At 39.9% G+C, this 21184-nt stretch overlaps 1 protein-coding gene across 3 annotated transcripts in view; it reads left to right on the top strand.

Annotated features, from left to right (window-relative positions):
* The first annotated feature begins 7333 nt into the window (after positions 1 to 7333).
* ZDHHC8 (zDHHC palmitoyltransferase 8) overlaps positions 7334 to 21184 on the top strand; it is a 121430-nt gene continuing 107579 nt past the window's right edge. For all 3 annotated transcript variants that reach the window (XM_074921159.1, XM_074921161.1, XM_074921160.1), the window contains exon 1: positions 7334 to 7531. In XM_074921159.1, the coding sequence (XP_074777260.1) occupies positions 7428 to 7531 (104 nt within the window). In that variant the 5' untranslated portion in view covers positions 7334 to 7427. The remainder of the gene's footprint in view (positions 7532 to 21184) is intronic.

The following is a 21184-nucleotide window of genomic DNA, read 5'->3' as shown; positions in this document are numbered from 1 at the left end:
CTAGGCTTTTAACACCCGCAATTGAAGTGGCTACTTTCCCTTCTACTCTGAGTGAGGCAAGGTAACTCCTAGCATGTTTAAATGTAGACTTAAAATAATAGGGAATATAGTTTTGTTAATGCATCTGGCTAGAGAATAAAGTCGTTTTAAGCACTTCAGTAACAGAGTTACTGAGAATATAGCTGAATCTTACAGAAGTTACAAGTAAAAGTTTTTAAGATGTTTTAATCCACTTTTGGTAAAAATAGGAACTACAGTAGGATTAGTAAAGCATTGTACAAATTTGTACAAATTCTTCTTGCTTCAAGTGCAAGAAAGATGCTATATAGCCAGGCTTAGTAACCCAGCCTTCGTTGGTACTCATGGTTTTGTGTGCGTAAAACTGGATGGATGAGTGTCTGACAGCTGAATAATTAATTTAACTTAGAGATAGTTCAGGTTTTACGAGCATCAAAATAGTATCTCCTTAACAGGTAGTTAAGGTCTTAAAAAACAGATAAGTTTTTTATTATAAAAATGAGTTCAAAAAATCCCGTGTTAATATTTGGAAGGCTACATTAACAGGTGGGTGTTTTTCTCCAGAAATAAGCTTGTATTAGTGATACTAAATGTCTCGTTCACAAATTGCAAACACCCCAACTTGCTGTATTTTAACACTGTAAATGATTTATTTTCCTGTGTAATAAGGTAGCTTGTATCAAACACAAGTTCTCTGTGATACCAAAAACCTCAGAAAATTAAAATTCTTCTCAACACTATGCAGACATGAGAATGTTGTGAATCTTTATTATTTTTGATGCAACATGCTCAAGAAATACCTGTATGTAAAGGGCAAAAATATGATTCTGAATATTTCTTTCAGTTTTTGTTACTGAATGTCTTGTAGCTTGTTTAATTTAAAAATTTGAAGGATTTAACTGAAAAATGAGAGAAGAATTTGTAATATACCTTCATCATGGAAAGACCTGTGACAGGGCTGTGTGGAGGTGGAGGAGGGGCAAGGTCTGCAGGTATACCATCTCTTTTCTCACTTGGTATTCTGTGTGGAGGTATTTGGTTCAGAAAGGTCCCCAGCCCAAGCAGTCCTTCCCTGCCTGTGAGAGAACAGCTGCAGCCCAGAGCAACTGAACCAGTCAGGAGTATGGATTTCCCAGGTTGAGAATCTGCTGGGTCCAGAAGGTGGGTGCTGTGCTCTGTGGCTAATGACCAGTCGTACCAAACTCTTGACTTTCCGCAACAGAAATGCTGTGACTTAGGCTGCTTCACTGATCAGTGCATTCCTCTGAATAACTTAGTGGAAATGTTTAATGTTACTAGATGCTTTTCTCTAAAGACAAGATTTTCTGATTCAGAGTTCAGAAAACTAGGCTTGATACTTTTTTAATACTGAATTTTAATTATTTGTATAGAAACAGAGATTGAGGGGAAATAACATTATAAACTCCCTTCCTGGTTTTTGATCTGTACAGGTTACCATCAGCTTTCAATGCTGAGTAGTTACAGTGGTGTGGTTATTTAAAACAAACCACACCTCTCTCCAATTAAGTCTCTGTGGCTGTATTCATTTATGCCCTCCTGTTCCCAGTACACCGGTCCTGGCTGGTCCAGCTTGTTTCTAGCAAGCTGTCTTTTCTAAGGTGTCTATTGCAAGCTAGTGTCTTAATTTTGATTAGCTAAACTAATTTCAAAGTATTCTTAAACTGCTGAGGTCTTGTCCATGTGTAAACTTGCGCTAGTTCGGTGAAGTGAGATGTGCATAGAGGATTTTTTTTTTTTTAATTTTAATCTTTTGGTTTATTTAGGATTTACTTTAAAGGTCTTCCTTGTTAGACTTGGCTGGAATTACTCTTCTAAAATAGAAGAGTAATTACCAGTCTTTCACTAACCTTAATTAAATCTTTGACAATGTATCCGTTTCAGAGTTAGGAGATACAAAAACTAACTACAACAGATCAGAATTACTTTGATTGATGAAGGAAAGTTTGAAGTAATCAGCTGTAGAGTGGATTGTACGTGTAAGTGATTTCTCAGACTCTAGTTCATGTGAAAACAAGGTGCTCTCAAGTAAGCAGCTTGTGCAATTACATAATAAGGAAATAATTCTTGAAGTTGTAAAAACTGACAAGCACAGAAGCAAAAAACCCTTACATTTAAGAGTTGAATAGTTCTTAGTATCTACAGCTATGCATCAGATTTATGACTGCTGGTCTAATTTTCCAGTATGCAAATTTAAGTATGGAATGTCTTTGTCCACTTGTATTACATTAGACGTTAACCACTGACTTAAGACCTGGTCATATTTGACAGACTTGTTTGTGTAGCTAGTTTGCTAAAGTCTCCTAGTGAAAATGCAACCTATGTTAGATCGATAAATAAATAACATCAGTAGAAATACTTAAAGTATTAATGGTGAAGCTAGGGTTTGTGGGGTATAGTTTGTCTGTTACACGTTTGACCAATATAATGACAAATGTTTTATGTACAAGCAAGGTGCTAGCACAATTCTGGATTAGATGTTACATACAGCAAACTTTATTTTGTGAAAGGTGTCTCATTACTGCAAGTATTTAACAAACTTCATAGTCTTAAATTTATTTTCAGCTTTCAAGCTGGAGAAGTCCAGATTTTTTTTGTTGTTATCAGTCTTGACTACAAATTTACTTATTCACTGTATTGTAGATACTAACTGTTCTATCAAGATGCGCAATTTACTTATGAATTCACAGAAAAGCTAATGGTGTTTCAAGTTTTTGTCTATTCATGTTGTGCTGGCTGTCCTCATTTCAAGTAGCTAAAAGTCTATAGTTTTCTCTTGCTGTTTTTCCATAACAGCAATTACAGCTGTGTAAACATTAACAAAGGTGGATTGGTCATTAAAATGACTGAATATTTTGGATTATTTGGGGAATGTCTCAAGACTATTCTGTTAGGTTTAATTAAAGTTACATGGCTTCGTATAAATAGTGTTTATCAAGTTTTAATATCTTAATTTGCTTGCTGGTACATGAGCCGCTGTTGTCTTTCTGAATTTCATCAACATCATTTAGAGTCATATTCCATCCTAGTGGAGAATTACACTTTATTAATGGTTTTAAACAGGGTGGTTGGTGAATCTTCAAAACTGTTCAGAGGCCTACGTTATTCTAATGTAAGTAGTTCCTTGTGGGGATGGCTTAGGAATCAGTCTGTAAATAGAGTAATCAAAGTCTCATAATAAATGCAACTTGACCTGCCCCATCCCTGTAGCTGGGAAACACATGTTAGGAGAGTTCTGTTCTAAGCAAATCTATTCCATGGAAAACATCTACTGGCAAATCCTATAAAATTATGTCGGATATCAGTTTAAGCTACTGAAAAGTCATTATTAGGCAATCATTTCTTGATACACCTAGTAAGAAATGAACTACTAAATTATAATTGTCATATTAAAGTTGCAATGGGTGAGTCAGTAGGCCTGGCTTGTACCCAGAACTGTTTAGACTTGCTTGGACATTTTGCTAGCACCATGCTGCACATATCCAGTTGTTCTGTGTACTGAGCGCTGCAAGTTTGAGGGAAAAACAGATTTTACTTAGCACCTAATTCACTGGTACTACGTGGGTTGGCAAATGCATTTAGTGTAGTAAGCAAATTTAGCAAGAAAAGTAGAATTATTTATTTTGATCATTGTTTAATGGCAGTAGCTAATGTGAGCTAGGAGCTAAATTGCCAGTGACCAATAAAAGATTCCAGGGATTTTTCAGTACTTCCAAGTGTGCAAAATAAAAGAATATTCTTAACCATTTAGCTAAAGCTTCTAGCTAACATTAGTGCCATGATTTGATACGAAAATTGCATAGCAATCAAGATTTCTTGATGCTTGCTCTGTCATGAGCTTACTTTCATTTTACAGCTTTGAGGATGGTACCCTGGCATGTGGCTCCAACACTGCTCCTGTGGTTGACCCTTTTGGGGTAAAACCTCAGTAAAATCTCACAAAAAGACATGCAATTACTAGCCATACTCTCCCAGATTATTTTTAGATTGTTCTTTGCAGCTGTATTTTAGTTCTTTGGGTGGTCATTAAATCTTTTCCTAACTCGTGCTGCCGTTGCTGTTTACCTCAGCACTGCCAAAATCTTCTGGCACACTAATAAGGTAGTGTGAATCCAGAAACTACAGTCTGAAATAAAGGTGTTCCAGGAGAGCAACTCTGAGACATACCTGTCCTGCTTTAGTCAACTCCTCCTCAGACATCCTTACTGTTTGAATGGGAAAGTCATCCCATGGCTTTAAATATACTTGCCTTATAATGTGAGATTGAATGTTGCTCAGCAGTGCTTTATGCTGTTTTGAAAATAAATCATTCTCAAGAACTGGAATGTTAGTAGGAAGGAAGTGTGGTGAACTGTGGGAATTGTTTGACACCAAATCATAGAAATGTATTGCTTTCTGATAGGTAATTTACAATGTGTAGCAGAAAAAAAATCTCAAAACACAATTCAGCATAACACTAGCCTTGTAACATGGAATGTTACAGCCCTCTTTTAGAAATGCTGGTTCTGCATGACTGCACTGTTGCACAGCAAAAGTGTCTTGATCCACAGGATGACTGTGCAGCCCAGACCAGGCTTGCAGTGATCTTTAAGATCAGTTGAGGTCTGGAGATGTGCCTTTTTTGTTGCTATGAAAGCTAGAGTTCTTTGTGCCCTGATACCACATATTTGCACTGTTATCTTTAATGTCCCTCTCTATAAAAGTATTGTATGACTGGGAGATAAAAAAAAAAGCAGCAAAATTTCTTGATGCTGAGTACCTCCCTTCAGAACAGGAGTGGCTTGAAAGGTTGGCCCTCTAAATTGGGACTGTTGCAGTGAGAGTGTGGAGAAGCATTAGTGTATCAGAGTGATAAAACCAGAAGGGTGGAAGGAGCAGGAGCACTGAATCCTCCCCACTTGCAAAACTGCCTTTGACAAGCAGACTTTCTAGAGAGGTAAGAATCCTTATAAGAAAATAACACTGACAGTAATGAGGTGCAGAGAACAGAGTAGGAATAGTTTCCTTAAGAATAACTCCTATATTCACAACAAGGAATGTTACTGTTCCAGAAGGGCTTTGTCCTTAAAAAGGATTAAATTTAAGTAAATCACCAACCTCCAAATAATGTATCTTAAAATGAACTTGTGCTTATTGCTCCCTAACTCCTGCTAGAAACTTGACACAATGCTTCTGTTCCTCACCTAGAAAGGAAACTTGCATGTTCATGGTAAAAATGCAATCTGACTGTCACTTGGGAGAGAACTTCTTTACTTTTCAAACCCTAAGAAATGCATTTGGTAAGTGTCTGGCTGTCCATTACAAGGATGCTAACCAGACTTCATAAATGGTCTATAATGCTGCTTATGATAACAGTTTCCAATTTAAAATAAAAATATCAGTGGAACAATAATCAGGGTTCTGTTTGCAGCTGAAGTTCTTCACCAAGAATGGCTTGAGTGGAGAGGAGGAAAGAGCTTGCGCTGCTGACAGGGATAAAGTGTCTGTTTATGTTGTGCAAGTGGTGCTAAACTAACTCATGACCCGAACGTATTAGGTGTGCTCCTGAAGTGTGGCTGCTGGCTTAGTCTTGTTGAAAAGGAATTCAGTTATCTACTTGGGGACCACTCAGCAATATGTATCAAACCATGGTAAGGGACAGTGACTGAGATTTGCTTCCCAAGTACACTTCAGATCCAATTGAATATGTTGGTGTAATGCACCCGAAGGCTTCCAGATCAGTACACAGAGTTTGGTTCTGTGTAAAGTTGTTGACCTTTAGATTAGTTATAAGGATTTTAAGAATAATTTATTTCAGTAAGCTGGCATGACAAGGAGTGGTGAGGCACAGGATACATTCAGTGTCCACTAAGCATTCAAAAATAGCTTGAGTAGATGATGTCCCTCTCCCTCCTCAAAAACCTAAGTCTGGAGTTCATTTTAAGTTGCCTTCTGGCTTTAGTCCCTTTTGGGTAAAACTTGACATTTTAAAAGTTGTTCTCGGAGGGCTAGAGAATACTTTTTTTTTTGAGGGGGTGTGGTTGTTAGCAAAAGCTGAAATTTCATATAACCATATGCCTTCAGGCTGGAACTTGCTGGATTTGCTTATATTAAAGCTGACGCTCACCATTTTTTTTGCAAACTGCAAAGCTGGCCCTTACTTTTTTGTTGGGTTTTACTTGTTTTTAATACTTCTAGGATTGTGGAGCTTATCTAGTCTCTTAAAATGAGAAATGATAATGTCTTTTCAGAATAACTGGAATATATACCTTCTAGGACAAGCTTACTTTTAAGAACACCCAACAGAAGCTGCAAATGTGGCTTTTGTCATTTTATGCAGTGGTTACTTTACCTGCATGTTGGCAGCTGCAAATGGGGGGGAGAAAGAAGGAGGGAGGGAGCAAGCTGCCGCTCTGGGTCTTGGTTTCTAAACTTCCGAGTGGCCTTGAAGCCTTCCTCCCGTCTGAGGGTTTGCTTCAGACTGAGGAGACCTGGGTGGTGCCCCCAAATGTGAACAGAGGAGCTATTCACACAGTGCTCCCTTTAGAACACGGATTTGGTGAACTTTCTGATGTTACCTTAAATGACCTCATATTTCTGCCTCCTGATGCTAATGGACAGATTTATAAAGAACAGAGTGTAGTGTAATCTCATTTATTCATTTTAGAATGAGTTAAATTTGGCAGAGTGTAGCAGTTCTCTTAATAGTGTGAAACTGGGCTTAGCTGAATAAAACGGAGGGGTTTATTCACCGAGCTAGCAGTGCACAATTCGTGTCCAACTTGCCTAGTTCCGAATTTACCGCAGGCCCAGATCCTGCAGTCCGCCCCTCCGGAGCGGAGCCTCCCCCGCGCCCGGCCCCGCCGGGTTCCGCAGCACCGCGGCCGTTTGCAACCGAAGCTCGAAGCTCCAAGAGCTTTAATGTCCCACAAAGAGCCTTGTAGATCTCCATAATTAGTCTTTTTTTGTGGTGTGGGTTTTTTTTTTTTCTCCTCACGTAAGAGGGAGAGAGGGAGACCCACCCTGCGGCAGGCGCTTGCTGCGGCGGATCCCTCGCTGGCGCGGGAGGGACCATCCCGGCTGCGCCCCGGGGGCTCCGGCTGCCCGCGGAGCCGGCGCTGCCCGCCCCCCCTCCCCGGCCCGGCCCGGCCCGGCCGCCGGCAGCTCCGCGGGGCCGCGCTGCCTGCGCGCCCCTGTCTCCCCGCAGCGCTACCTTAAGGGGCTGGTTGACATCAGCCGAGTGGGCCGGGCGGTGTGGGTGGGATTTCCTGTGCTGGAGGTCAGCTGCTCCCCGTCCCTCGCCCGTCCCTCCCTGCCGCCCGGGTCCCGCTCTCCCCGCGCCGGAGGGTCCCCGCATCCTCCCGGCTCCCTCCTCTCGGGTTGGATTTATATAGTGATGTGTAAACTACAGGATGCCCAGCAGCACTGGAAAGAGGTTTAAACCTACTAAATACATCCCTGTCTCCACAGCAGCTGCCTTATTAGTGGGTTCGACTACTTTATTTTTTGTTTTCACGTAAGTACCGCTCTGGCGGAGGGGGGCCCGGGCGGGGGCCGCTCGGCCCGGCGGGGGGAGGCGGCTGGGCTTGACAGCTCCTCCAGGCCCTGCCGCTGCTGGTCCCGCTCCCTGCCTGCCTCCTGCTATCCCTTCCCGGCGTTGGCTTGCAGAGGTTTATTATCTCTCCGTATCATAAAACGTGTCTGACAGTCAGATCCACCATTTCGCGGCACGTCAACGCTTTCGGACTCCTGCAGCTGCCGGCTGGGTGCATCAGCGATGCCGGAGACCTCCCGCTCCCCCGGCTCTGCGAGCAGGGCTGGTGCGTGGAGAGACATGCACCTTCGGGCACCGCCGCCCCGGCGCCCACCGGCGTGAATCCTGCCCGGGTGTCACCTGGGCAGAGTCTCCTCTGCTTCGGCAGGGAGAGCTGGCCTTTTCCGCCAGCCGCTGGTGTGTGTCAGGGTTTGTCCGGCAGAGCCTTCTGAAGTGGAAGGAATCCTATTGTAAGCATTACGGGTCCTACATATTTTTATGTAACTGTCCCTAAAAGCCAGAGGATCTAATGAACAAATTTAGATTTGCTTGAAGGAGGGAGGGGGAAACTTTTTTTTCCCCCTCCTTGTTTCCTCTTCTCCGATTCCCTTCTCCCTTAAATGCCAAACTGAGCTCTGGCGGTCAGCTTGGAGGTCTCCTGTAGTTACATTAATATGTGAGTGGTGTAGTGCTTTAGCTTTCTGTTTCCTCTCCCTTTATATAAACTTGAGTTATGTAGATCGCTAACCCTTCCTGTGCTGGGGTGACGGCAGCTTTTCTGCAGAGGCGTTGTTGGTATTTCCAGAGAGATGCCACAAAACTGTGCTCTGAAATGAGCTCTGATTAAGCTTTGGGAAGGTGAAAAGATTGCTCTTGGATGTTCAGATTTGTTTCACTTATTTTGGAACTGTTTTCCTTGTTTCGCCATTGCTAATCTTGAACTGAGCTCAGTGAAGCTGTTAGAAGCAGAAGGCTATGTAACAGTTGGAATATGTGTCTATGTCTTTATCCTTCTTGGTTTGGCTGTGATATGATTCTCAAATGTTTCAAAATGCTCGTTACCGATATAGTAATCTTAATGTAGGATTTCAGAATAGAATGCAAATGTTGTTTCGTCTAACAGTTTCTCAGATCGGAACAGGTTTTGACACTGAGTTATGCTCTTGACTTAATATGACTTGATTTCATGCTGCTTGTTTTTAATGCATTTGATCTGAAGTACTGGTAAATCCTTTCAGGATATTACACTGTCTCAAGAACTGGTACAAGCCCCAGGAACTGGTACAAGTGTAAGCCTATCCTTCATCGTTTGGGCATCTAATTACAGTTCGGTGCTTGCGGACAAACACAAGACAAGTTGGCTTCTGTGGTGAACTTGGTTGACACTGGTGTTACGAATATTTTTTTTATGGTTTCATAGTCAAAAAAAAGGGTCTTAATGCTGACATTTATTCTTCCTGCATCTTGAAAAATGGATATATGCTAAGGTTGTTCTGGAAGCTCTATGTTTGTTTTCACATGATACTTGTAATTTAGAGCTACAAATTGCTTAGTGATCTAAGATCTTCCTGGTAGCACAGTTGAAACATCCTTCGGCACCAGGACATCAACAGAGATGTTCGTTTTAGAATATGTTACTGTAGGGAAGAAGCAATTTGCTTTAGTCTGTTACCAAATCTCAAACTTAACTCTGCTCCCTCTGTTATCAGTGAATAATTACATGCAAAATGAAGTATTTTTAGGATCTCTCCATATTGTAACTTGGCCTGCACGTCTTGAAGTGTTAGTAAATTTTTTGAGGACTGTCCCAAACATACGTCTCTGCTGCTGCCAAGTCTTGCATGTAATAAAAGTAACACATAATTGAGCAACTGTTGTCAAGCAGTATCTGAAGTCCTGTCCATTCAAAAATACTCAGATAAATTTGTATGGAATTGCTGTTGTTTTTTATCCTGAGCAGTCTTAGTAAAATCTATCTTTGCCTTGGAATCAAAGCAAGTAGTATGCATGAGATTAGTGTCTTTTGTGTGGTGCTGTTTTTTTTCTGAGCATCTCCATTTTTTTATCTTTTTCCACAGGCAGTGTCTCGTGTCCTGAAGATCTTTTTGTTGAGATATGTTGTTAAAGGTTGAGATAGACCTGAATTTTCAGGGGTGTTGATTTGCACAGCTCTTGTGACATTAGGTAAATCTCTGATAGGCAGCAGTTGAGGCACTGGGCTAAAATTGCTTTAAGCAGTGTTACTGATACAATCCATGCTTGCTTGTCATAGAACTTTATCAGATGAAGATTTTCATGTGTGTTTCCTAGTTCCTTATTTGTGTCATTAAGCACTAAGGCTGCTGTGTCTGCTAGTGAACTAACCTGTGCATAAATAAATGAAAGTGATAGATAGGACTGGGATATCAAATTTTTGGTGCAGATCAGCTCAGTGGGATATCAGAGACTTGAGCAACTGTGTGTGGTGTGGTGCTACTAAATAATGGAGGTTAATATATGTGGAAAAAGTGAATAATTTCCTTTTTAAAAACCACTTACTGAATAGAAGAAAAATCCTTTTAGGGCACTGCAAACATTTCTGAGTAACGTGTATGAAAAACATGCTCTGACTCGGCTTTCTTCCTAGACATGTTTATGGGCTCAAGCCACGTGTTGCGAGTGTCTTCTGGTAGATGAAAAGCTCTTTGAACTTGAAGGCCAGGGTTAGCTTTTTAGCAATGTAGTCTTTATTTTTAACTTTTGTCCAAACACCTTTGCTAAATGCCAGCACATAAAGTGTTTGAAATACACAGTATCCACTATTAGTTCATGGTGGTGTTGATCACTGGTACTCATACTTTTAATTTGGGAGAATTCCATTATAGATTGTCCTTTATTCTTTTTCCTCAGCTAACTATTTAGGATCCATTGTATCGCTGTTATATTCCTTCTGGTTTTATGAGGAGGAATGAAGCTATCAAGATTACTGCCTGGAAAGGCAACTAAATATTGCAGTTGTATTATTGCAAGGCTTTTAGCTCTCCCTGTGTGTTCCTTTAATAATAAATACAAGCTCGTGAGTAGGTGGTCTAATTTATCACAATAGGAGAGTAAACAAGCATTAACTCTAAGGATTATGAAGCAACGTATCAATAATGTTATATGTAATGATTAGGTTAATTTACTTATATGAACAAACCAAATGGCATAATGAAGGAAGAACCGTTTCTTCTTAATGTTGCAAGAATCCAGAGTGATTCAGTTGTAGCAGACCTGAACGTCTTTCTACCAAAACCTTTTTTCTTCATATTTCTCATGAGGCTTTTCGTTAGAGATAACAATTTAACCTATTTGGGTGAAGTCTGAGCTGTTATGCCTTGGACTACCGACTGCTGTGACATAAACCTTAGTGTGTTTATTCAAAGAACCTGAGTTTTGAGGACTTCCCACCTTATTTTAGGTTGCGTAACTTCAGTATTATTAGAGAATGCCCCTTAATTGTCAGTAAGCATAGTGCTGTCATAACGTCACCCAATGAACTATTACAGTTGGATTTAATTACCTTAAAGGCCTTTTCCAAACTAAATGATTCTATGATTATTCTGGAGCTAATAGTTCCCTTCACCTGTTTAAGTTACCTCTGCTACTTAATTTTTAGTGCTGACAACCCCCCAGTTAGTTTAGCAGCTGCAATGCCTGTATCAAAAGATTACACAACAAACTAAAAGCATAAGGCTTTAAGGAAAAACTGTGGATTATTTTAGTAAGGAGAAAAAAAGCTCTTAATTCTTTCACTGAATATTGTAGACTAGAAATTTCTGATAAAATACCCATTTTCAGACCGTTTTCTGTAGCATGCAGTCGCTTGAGCATATTTGAAGTACGGGAGAAACACATAATTCATAACAAAGGTCCAGGTGCCACTACTTCTTTGATATGATGGTAGTAACACTGCTGTGTATTATTACTTGAGATGGGATAATAAAATTGGTAATTTTCTGGGTGCACTGAAAGCACAAATAAGGTAAAAACTCATCCAGTCAATACTGAAAATGAGACTTAAACTTTGTTCTTAGAAGTAATAATGGGAGGTAATCATAGGTATATGCCACAGACATATGCAATTGGCACTCTAATGCAGTCTGTGACACAGGGGAATTTAATATCAGTAACCTTCTGGAAACAACTGAGGAGTGATAAATTGGTGTAGAAGAGCAACTGAAGTTGAAATCACAGTAGGGATAGAAAGAAATGGAGAAATAGCCTGTGCCCTTGCTATTTAGATGGTAGAAGGAGGAAGAATGGCTGGTAGACTGTCCTCAGTAGCTGGGCTGGTGGATTTGCCTTAGCAAGAAGGAAAGCTTGACTTCATTCATGAATGTTTAAAAAAATTCTTTGGTGTTCCCCCCACATTTGTATATCGTGTTATAGTATTTCATAAACTAGAAAGATTCAGTATTCCTGCAAAGGCTTAAACATACAGGTTAGCTGTATATGAATTCAAATACACTTATATTACGATAAATGTACTTAAACCATAAGCTCTTCTCTTCTCCCTCCCCCAGCAATTATCTGATCCTGCACTGGAATAGCCCTAAAATAAGTATGTAATAGAATTTTAAAGTTCAAAACTATAGTAACCATTCTGGATGATAGTTAATGGAAATACAATTATAAGCGTACCTAAAACTCTTGAACTATGTATTAGATCTCATCTTCCCATGACTTGTATGTGTTCACAGATCAAAAAAAAAAAAAAAAAAAGGGAAAGCATAATTTGCTTTTTTGACTTAGGTTTGTTTAATCATGAGCAAAGATCAAGCTGACAGAAGATCATCTTTGCTTTAGTGAATTTGATTTGTATCCAAAGATGTTCTTCTTACCCAAAGTGTTTTAAGGGCTTCAGTGAACTCCAGTTCCAGATGTTCAGATTGTCTACTTCTGCCAGCTCAGCGTTCTGATTTTAGTTAGAACAAATGATTAAACGTGGTTTAAAATGTAGCTTCATCTGTAACACAGGTGTATTTTGTACCAAACCAGAGGAAACAGAACTGGATAGTGATAAATAGACGCACAAAAAAGGAAATAAAGGTAAATTATAGCTCAGATTGTTTAGTCTTGATATGCTGCTGGACAGTTTGAATTGTGCCTTGGAGCATGATCTTACATCCCTCTATGGTTTGGCCTCTGCCTAGTAACTTGCTGAAAGCTGCCTGTGGATTTGGGTGTAGCTCTGGTGGCAGTTGCTTGTGATGTATGATGCCAGAAGTTCAGGGTTTACTGTGGAGTGTTTGAAAGCACATGGAAACATTGCCACTCTGCTTATCCACTTCCCCCTCATACTAACTGGACAGTCATATCAGATATCCTTGTAATTCTGAAATGTTTGCAACACAAAGCTCATCTTCCTTGTCTCTTGCTAGCCATTCTGGGGGTGCATTTGATATTGTAATGCTAATTGTGAAAAAGAACAAATTGTCCCTTCTTGAACTTTCTTTCCAAACCATACTTCACTACTTGGAGTATTAATATATTTCTGATTTTTTTTTTTTTTTTTTTTTTCCCCACATGCCAAATCAAGAAATTGTTGGAACGAGTAGGGAGCAGCTTCACAAAGTATACATTCACTGACAGCCACGCAGAGGACACTGTATAGAGGAAAAAGGGTGTGCAAAAAGGTGTCCATCCGTTTAATCAGGTGAATTTCAAAACAAACAAACACTGATTTCAAGTACTACACTTTAGCCTCCTGAGATATCTCAACATTTTCCATCTGAAATGCATCTTTAATGGCAGGTTTTCCCTGACCATTCTACTTGTGATCCAGAAAAGGTAAGGCTTGCCAGGTTGACCTGAGTCATCTCAGTTGTCATGTCTGTCAGCTTCTGAAAAATATTTATTCTTGTTATGACAGTGAAATGTCCTTTTAAGCTGTGGCAATTTCATCTTGGCATATAATTTTTGTAAAGAGAATCTAGACAAACTTGTCATGCAAGATAAAAAGACAGGCAATCTCAACGGGAAAATCCATTTAACTAAAGCGTGAAAAGTTTTTGTTGGGTTTTTTTTATGCTGGAAGAGAGCTCATTTTACTGCTTTTAACTAGTTGATTCTATCTTTGCCTTCAGTGATATCGACAAAGCTGGCAATACAGGGCACTTCTGAAAGCTATTAAAATTCATTCATTTAGAAAAAACCCCAATGTTTATTATCAACAGGAATATTTTTTCTTCCTGTAGTTTGGGAGAGGGAAAAGGAGAATCATCTCTGTTGATGGTAGTAAATAGCTAGACATCTTCAGCTGTGGGACGTGCAGCTATCTGCATGTGGCCACCCCGGTGTCATTTCAATGCTCTCTTTAGATCTAGTTTTCAAGGCAGAAGAGCCGATAGAGTTAGAGTTATTCCTGTACACGGGCCATCCACAGCTGTAGTCAGTGTGTGATTTATGCCAGTACCAACCTCCTTTCTATTTTTCTTAATGAGCAGAGATTAGAGATGTGTGGAAATAGGAATGAGAGACTGTCTCAATTAGATTAGGGTGGGCCTCTCAGCCTTTGAACATGAATATACAAGCAGTTTTTCTATTTTTGTTTAAAGTCCTTTTCAAGATGCTAATTTAAATACTGTCCATGTTTGTTCAAGTATGCCACATGTGTATCCTTCTATAAATAGAAGCAATCTTTACAGAATTGTTCAAACGACATGAGAACTCATTTGGTTTGTTAGTAACATAAACTAAGGGATGCTACTGTTCAAAACACAAATAGAACTTCAGTTGAGAGACAGATACATGTGGTGACCTTGGAGGTCTGATTTTTAAGGTTCATTACCTGGGATGGTTGCTAATTATACACTTAACATTTTTGTGTAAACAACTTAGTCACTTATTAGGTGCTTCTTAGCTGAAGTCAGTTGTAGGATCCTGTGGTGTGGGGATCTATCTATGTGGGACCTGTGAAAGATGACCTGGAACAGGTCTTCTGTTCTTACTTAGTGTATAAGCTACAAGGAAACTTTTCAAAGCCTACAAAGGGAAACCATGAGTTTTGTTTAGCTTGCATTGGAAAGTGTCTGGAATACAGTTGTATCAGCTAGTTTAGAACATGAAAGAAATGCATGCTGGAGTGGGGAGAAGTATCTTAAAAACTGAATCAGTGCTACATGTCTAACCAGTGCAAAAGTGGAGCATTGATTTACTGTCCTTTAATTTGAGCCAGCAGATAGTAGACTTTTCTTACTAATCCAAGAGTAATGTTCAATTTGGCTGCACTGTTAGTTGATCATTTGTCAGTAGGAGCTGCTAATGGAATTGAAAGGAAGAGGCATGGGGGTTGAAACAGTAATACTTCAGTTTTTATTAGAAATTCTGTATTCTTTTGCAAGGAACACCACAGATTGGAAAACCATAGTCAGCCTAGATCTTATTTTACCATAGGAGAGGGAGTTTTGGGGATCCTTGCTTGGTGATTGCAATAATTAACTCAAATGAGTACACCACAGCATAGTGTATACTACATAAATCTTCAGCCAGTAATCTGTATCTAGAAAGAGGATTTAATTAGTCCCTGTTTGTTCTTCTGCAATTACTAATGCAATTTAGCTAGACTTGCTCCAAAGCTGTCCAAAGTGCCTAAAATTCTGATCTCTAAACCTATTATGCAGACATTAGTGGAGACTTGACTCTGTTTTTCTCAGGATGTCTATTATGGAATAAACTGTACAGTAACCCATACTTAGATATTGCAGTGGTTACCATGGTTTTCTGTTTGTGAAAGTGTAAACGCAGGATTTGTGGACTTCCAATGTGAAATCCTTATAAAATATCTGTACTCTACTGCTGTGTGTTGAGATCATCCAGTAACAAAGGACACTGGACCCAGGTGCGGAAAAAAGACCTCTTGAATTTTAGCTCTAAACACTGAAGCAGCTGTTTCCAGTGTATGTGTGCACCATTTTGTTATGTACTTTAATATTGTGTGAAGTCACATAATTAGGAAATGGTGCCCTTTGTGCAAGAGGCCAGCAAGCTCTGGAGCAAAGCAGGCAATAGAAAGATAGGAATACATGCAATACAGGTTGTTGTCAAGCCACATATAAAACAATTTCATTATTTCTTGATGGAGGGAGGCGTTCATGGAGGCTGACTACTCAGTAATTCCCATGGAAATAAGGTTTGTATGTGCTGCTTTGAAGTGACTACTCTCCAGAAAACCCCTATGTGCACTCAGACTAAACTAATCATGGAATATTCTTAAATTAACAAATTACTTTTTAAGTTGAAGCCTAACAAAGCAAACCTGAAACTGCTTAAATCTATAAGGGCTTTCATAAATAAAGTCAGACAAAGCCTTATTCTCCCAGGATTCTTAAAACTAAACTGACATTTGCATTAGCTCTCTTTCATGTCTTCAGGGAAATAATCCAATGTAATATCTATATTAACACAATTTAAGTACAGTGCTGGGAATAAGGAAAGTTTGGACATTTTCTATAAACAAGCATCATTTTAATTTAAACTTGGGTCAATCACAGCAATGCTTCAAAATGGAAAGGCTCACTTAAAACTTTTCTTCCTACTTTGATCTCAGTCAGCTGGGAGAGCCAGGTATTTCCTTATGGAAAAACACTTCCTCTTCCCCCTTTTCAGCCAGTTCAGTTTTCAAAAGTTATTTGGGATTATTTTAATTGTGTATAACCTCCCTTTCAGTTTTTTTCTCATGAGTGAGATCTCATTTTGCATGTTTAGCTTTCTCTGAAGATTAATGTTTGCCCTAGCAATAAGACTCTCCAGATGTGTTATGATCTAATAACGCTGAGCACCAGTGGTTAACCCCGGTCTGCTGTCAGCAGCTTGCTGAACCACCTCCCAGCATTTGGTGACGTTGTTTCTTGGCTCCAAGCGGCAGGAGCCATTAACTGTGTAGGTGGGCGCGCTCTGCCTCCATGGAGCTTGTGTCTGGCACTGGGCTCGGAAACTGTTGCCCAGACGCTTCCCCCTGGAACCACACTGTTAACTTGGCTTCTCCTCCAACATCCCAAGGCACAACGGTGCAACAGGGACTTGGGGATGTCTGTATGATCATCTTCAGGTGGTCAAACCTGTGACTCTGACCAGTAACTCTAGGTTGTTTCCTTCTGTGTTTCAAATTATCTTCTCATTTCTCCCTTGTACGGTGCATAAGTCTCACATCTGTCTTTTCTGTTTGAAGATCTTGCTGCAATCCTTGCCTTATCACCTGGCCACATGGAAGCAAATTACTTGTTGAGTTGAGGTTTGTGGTTCGAACTGGCAGTCTAGGTTCATTTTTAGGCATTATACAGACAGTAACTCTGTCCTTGTGCTTTACATCTGTGGCTCACAAAGGTCACTAGGATGGAGTTGGGATTTGGCCTGGCAAGACTCATTTTCTTTGGGTATTACATGGCATATAGCCCTGATGTTGCCACTGTTAAAAATTATTAGCAAGACCCCAAAGGTATGAACTCTTTCCTGTATATGGGCATTTTCTGGTTAAAGAATCGTGCTATCTAGGTGACAACTGGAATTCCCCATTCTCACAAATTTATTGGATGAGAAATGTTCTCATATTGAATGAGAATTGTTATTGGAGGTCCCTACCTCTAAATGAATTCTATTTCTTGCCTGCCTTGAGCTGTAACTGCTGGCCTTGAACCAGCTAAATGCTTAAAACTGTGTGAGAAGTGTGCAGAAGCTAGTGAAAACTGCTACACATAGAGCCATAACAGTGAACAGGACCTGAATGCCAACCTTGTTATAATATAGTTATATAATACAGTTATAATTTAGTATCCTAATTCACAGGGTCATTACTTTTCATATTCTTTAACTCTATTTACACTGTATGCTAATTACTCTGTGAAGAACCAAATACAAGCTTGTGTAGTAATGCAGCTCTAAAGAGAGATTTCATACTATGCACATTTTAAAATAACATTGTACAAAGTGACAGCCTCTGTCTATAGTTTTTTGATCAGTGCACAAGCAGGCTGGCTTTGCACATAAACATATTTTGTGTAAATGACTAACAAGTCTTTGTGGCAGAAACAATAAAAGCATCAACAGGCACTTGAATTTTTTCATATGACCAAGTTTTGATGATTCTGTAGGAAGATGTATATAAAATGGCTGCTTCCTGACACACGGTGTGAGTCAAACAGAAGGAGATATGAAACCACTGAATCTGATGAGGTAACTTCTAATTCATGTACGGAACATGAGGCATCTACAGCAGAAAAGGGGATTAATATTTGCCACATAAACTTCAAAGTGCAAAGACATGGCAAAATTAAAATTACAGGACTTGCTGGGTGTGGCCATTAAATCAATGTGATTTTTTTTTTTTAAATGGTGGAACAAAAGTTCTAGTCCATGTCCAGATGCAGAACTATATCAGAAAATAAACTGCAAGAGCCCCTGTTAGCTTCTCTTGGCAGAGCTCTGCAGAGAACATACCCTCATCTTATGTAATATATCCATATTGAAACTTAAATTTTGAAATAAAAGCCTGCTTATATGAGCAATGCTCTCAAGAAGATGGGGGATAGCAGAGGAGGAGAGGCGGGCACAGTTTTGTTTATCCTAGTGAAAGGGTTGGTTCCTTGAAATGTCATGGTTCTGGTCGTGTCATCTTTGTGTATTTTCAGAAAATGGCATTTGACAGGTTGCAATGATAATAAGATACAAGATCTTACATGTTGACATTGAATTTGGCCGTGCTGATGATAATAAACAATGTTTTCAACAAGTTGGGAGACTTCTGCTTTCCTTCTCTTAATGCCTGAGCTGAAGAAGGTTGGGTAGAACACAGGATAGTGATCTTCTGTTTCCCATTTGGGCCCTTTCTGGTAGGAAGCTTTGAGCATGGTCATAAGCCTTCATGGGTCCTTTCCTGATTTATGTAGGATGATGTGTGATATCCATTTGGGAGTTGGCCAGGAGACACCATTACTTGGAGAGAGGGCAAGGCCATAAAAGACACACACCTGGGAAAATGCTCAGGTGTGTATATGTATTTAAAAATTATTTTGTGGACTATTATTAGGGCTGCCTAGTGCCTGGGTTCAGGTGTTAATCCTGCAAAAAGCTTTCTGTACTCTCTCTGGCACGTTGCTTAATCCTTCTGCATTAAGTGCAAGATTTTATCTGCGTCTGTTTCTTATATGGGTAGTTAGCTGGGGCAAAATTGTGCTGCTACTCTGTGTTGAAGTCTCTGTCCGTTCTGGTGTCCAGCAGCATAACTGGTGAATTAGGTTGTTGGTGCTATCATCCTTGTTCCTCAAAGAGGGAAACTGAGGCGGAGAGGCACAGTACAACTGGAGTATTGGTGTTTAGGAAGTTTTGCACATATGTGCCAACTCCAGGCTAATGTCCTGTGAGCCCAAGACCCAATGAAGATCATTCTTTGAGAGGGCTTCTGAAGATATGGTTTATTCTAGGGTTTCTTCTCCATCTAATGTCAGTTTGGGCCTTCCTCAAATGCAAGGGAATGTCATACAGCAAGACTGTTTCTTTATCACTTAAATCAGTATGAATATGGAGATACATGTACTAAAGCTTTGTTGTCTGTCTTTAAAAGATTAATGGTACCATTGTAGCCTTTAAACTTTTATTTGTATGTCATTTCACAATGGCTACTTTTGCCAAATAGTTTTTCTTGCATTCTATTACAAAGGCTAGTGGGATAGAGCTAAACATGATATTTGTGGTTTGAGAACTGAATAATTAATGATTCCTTCTCTGGTATGCTGTGTTTGATTTATAATTCATATCTGATAAAATAGAAATGCACTTCTGAGCCAGCTATTGTCTCTTCATTTACTGTCTAGGTGGATATTTTTAATTCTTCCCTGGGTGGGTGTTGGAGGTTTGTGAATTTTGGGCCCTAGAGTGTTCCTGAGTAAGGTGGTTGCCAGACCCACATTTTCTTCACCTATCATTTCCTTTGGACTCTTTATCCTTGGTAGTATCTGGCCCCAGGACTCCTGTTGACCCCAAACTCCATAGCTGCTGTGGCAGACTGCTGACATGACGCTTGACTTGTGGCATAATCCGAGTGCCTGGTTTACCCTTTCAGAAGCTCTTGACAGCAGAAGGCAATGGAGAAGTACAGGAGTTTTAAAGTGCCACAAGCAACTTTTTACAGCCGCTCTCCATCTCAAGGACTAAGCACTAACCCCTTTACACAGTACATCCCTCACTTACTGTGTAACTTCTGAGTGGTCTTTACAGTCACTCTGGGTCTTCCTGGGCTGTCTGGCTCCCTCTTGTCTGGCTCTTATGCTGGGTTTTTTCGCTGTTCTCAGTCTCTCTCTTGACAGGTGACCTCCAGACTGGTCTGTTCAGGTGGATAAGGCTTTTTGCCCAATACATGCACATAGGGTGATCAGCTGCTTGTCTACCTTCTAAAATGCCAAGAGTAGAGAAAAGGCTTACGAGGTGCAATTAAAAATCTGATCCCATCTATTGAGCTGGTGTGGCTTTTATGGGTTGATGCAACAATTTTTCTGTATGGAGACTGTAAGCGCTCAGTGAGTCATTATCTTTATTGTGACTTACACACGTTTGGTATCCTCTCCAAAGAGGCTGACCCACAAGAAGTTCTGTATTCTTAGTCTGTGAATTTACATGATCTAGAAAAGTAAGCAGGTTTGGGTCTGGTCAACAAGAGATGTCTAGCAATTTGCCAGTTACATTGACCTCTTCTGAACACAAGAGAGCCCTGTTTTTAGTGTATTGATGCAGTGGATCTTGCTTTTTTGTGATGAATTTGCTTTATGCATTTGTTTTCATCTTTCAGAGTGGCATTATTTATTTTTGTTGCTTCAACTGCTTTGGAAATGAAGACAAGCTATTTTGAGTGTAATATCCACTTGGCATTAAACAAGTGTCTTTTCTTGCCAGTTTTCTTCTTGGTTCCCCTAGAAATAATTTTCTGTTGGGCTGCTTCTGCCATTGTGTATGTTGTGATACGTCTCCAAAACAGCATACTATGCATGCATGATGGGTGGATGCCTGCATGTCTGATGAGGGATTGAGTCCCCTGGGCATGCAAGTCCCTGCCAACTCTTCGGTTAGAAAACTTAAGGTTTTAATATACATTCTGTCTCTTAGTCTCAGTTTGGCCTCTTCTTTTGGAAGACATTTCTTTGGAGAAAGGAATGATGTACTGTGGTATTTTTTTTATACAAAAAAGTTGACACTTATATTGAGATGGTTAATTAAACAGTCTGCATCTAATTCCAACTTCTCCCCTTAATTCCCTTCTCACTCTTTCTTACCATGCCTGCTTAAATAACTTGATGAAGCTATAGAAGAATTACACAGATGGGATGGAGCCCATCTAAAGCTAGAACCTGATTCTTATTTCCTGACATGCCAACTAAAATCTCACTGCAGTCTGATTATTCCTAGATATATAGATGCTTGGTTTAAATCCCTTGGAGGACTGTTGGTCCTCCTGGCTGTGTTACTTCAGCTGTCTCTATCATCATGCATGTCCTGGTTCTTATCCTTCTGCAAGAGGACTGTCTGCTGCCCAGGGACAAGATCCTGTTCCATAACTTAGAAGTGATGAGCTTTTCAACAGAAAAAAGAGTAACATTCTTCAACTTCCCCTTGGAGATGACTGAATCA

Source organism: Athene noctua, chromosome 17, assembly GCF_965140245.1.
Source record: "Athene noctua chromosome 17, bAthNoc1.hap1.1, whole genome shotgun sequence".
Classification (NCBI taxonomy): domain Eukaryota; kingdom Metazoa; phylum Chordata; class Aves; order Strigiformes; family Strigidae; genus Athene; species Athene noctua.
The sequence above is the reverse complement of the archived record's forward strand: the minus strand, read 5'-3'. Positions and strand labels throughout refer to the sequence as shown.